General features: G+C 38.3%; 1 protein-coding gene across 1 annotated transcript in view; it reads right to left on the bottom strand.

The window, feature by feature from the left end:
* Positions 1–475, bottom strand: part of LOC119592004 — a gene marked incomplete in the record, with an annotated part of 16,446 nt that overhangs the window by 4,776 nt on the left and 11,195 nt on the right. The window contains 2 exon segments of the mRNA XM_037940777.1: positions 59–230; positions 358–441. Of these exon segments, the coding sequence (XP_037796705.1) occupies positions 59–230; positions 358–441 (256 nt within the window).

Below are 475 nucleotides of genomic sequence, written 5' to 3'. Positions count from 1 at the left end.
AATATTCATACTTTTTTTCTTTTTTTTTTACAATGGCATTAAGAGATAAAACAAATACCTTGACATTTGAGGAGTTGTACTAGCGAGCGTCTCTTGAGTCTTGCGTTCTGTCTCAGCCATATTTGCAAGGACCTGACGGGCTCGCTCCTCCTCATAAAAGACCGACTGAAGTGCCATTGTTACAACAGTTGGTGTGATATCCGGATAATCCGAAATAAGTTGGTTGCGCACTGCAAAAACAAAATTAACTGTCTAAAAATTGGGAAAGCAAATATATAACCATACAAATATATCTGTGAATCTTAGAATGACCCATCCATTAAATTCCACAAACATGAATGAAAATCAAATTCCAACCTTTCTTCTTGTGCTTCTCGCTTAAGTTCTTGGGCCGTGGGGGTCCAGGTGACGGCTTCGGAACAGCCTTGTTTTCCTTTCCATCTTTTGTGTCTTCTCTTTTAAAATTATTTTCCTG

The sequence above is a fragment of the Penaeus monodon genome, chromosome 29 (assembly GCF_015228065.2).
Source record: "Penaeus monodon isolate SGIC_2016 chromosome 29, NSTDA_Pmon_1, whole genome shotgun sequence".
In the NCBI taxonomy this organism is placed as follows: Eukaryota; Metazoa; Arthropoda; class Malacostraca; order Decapoda; family Penaeidae; genus Penaeus; species Penaeus monodon.
This window is presented reverse-complemented; position numbering and strand designations above follow the sequence as displayed.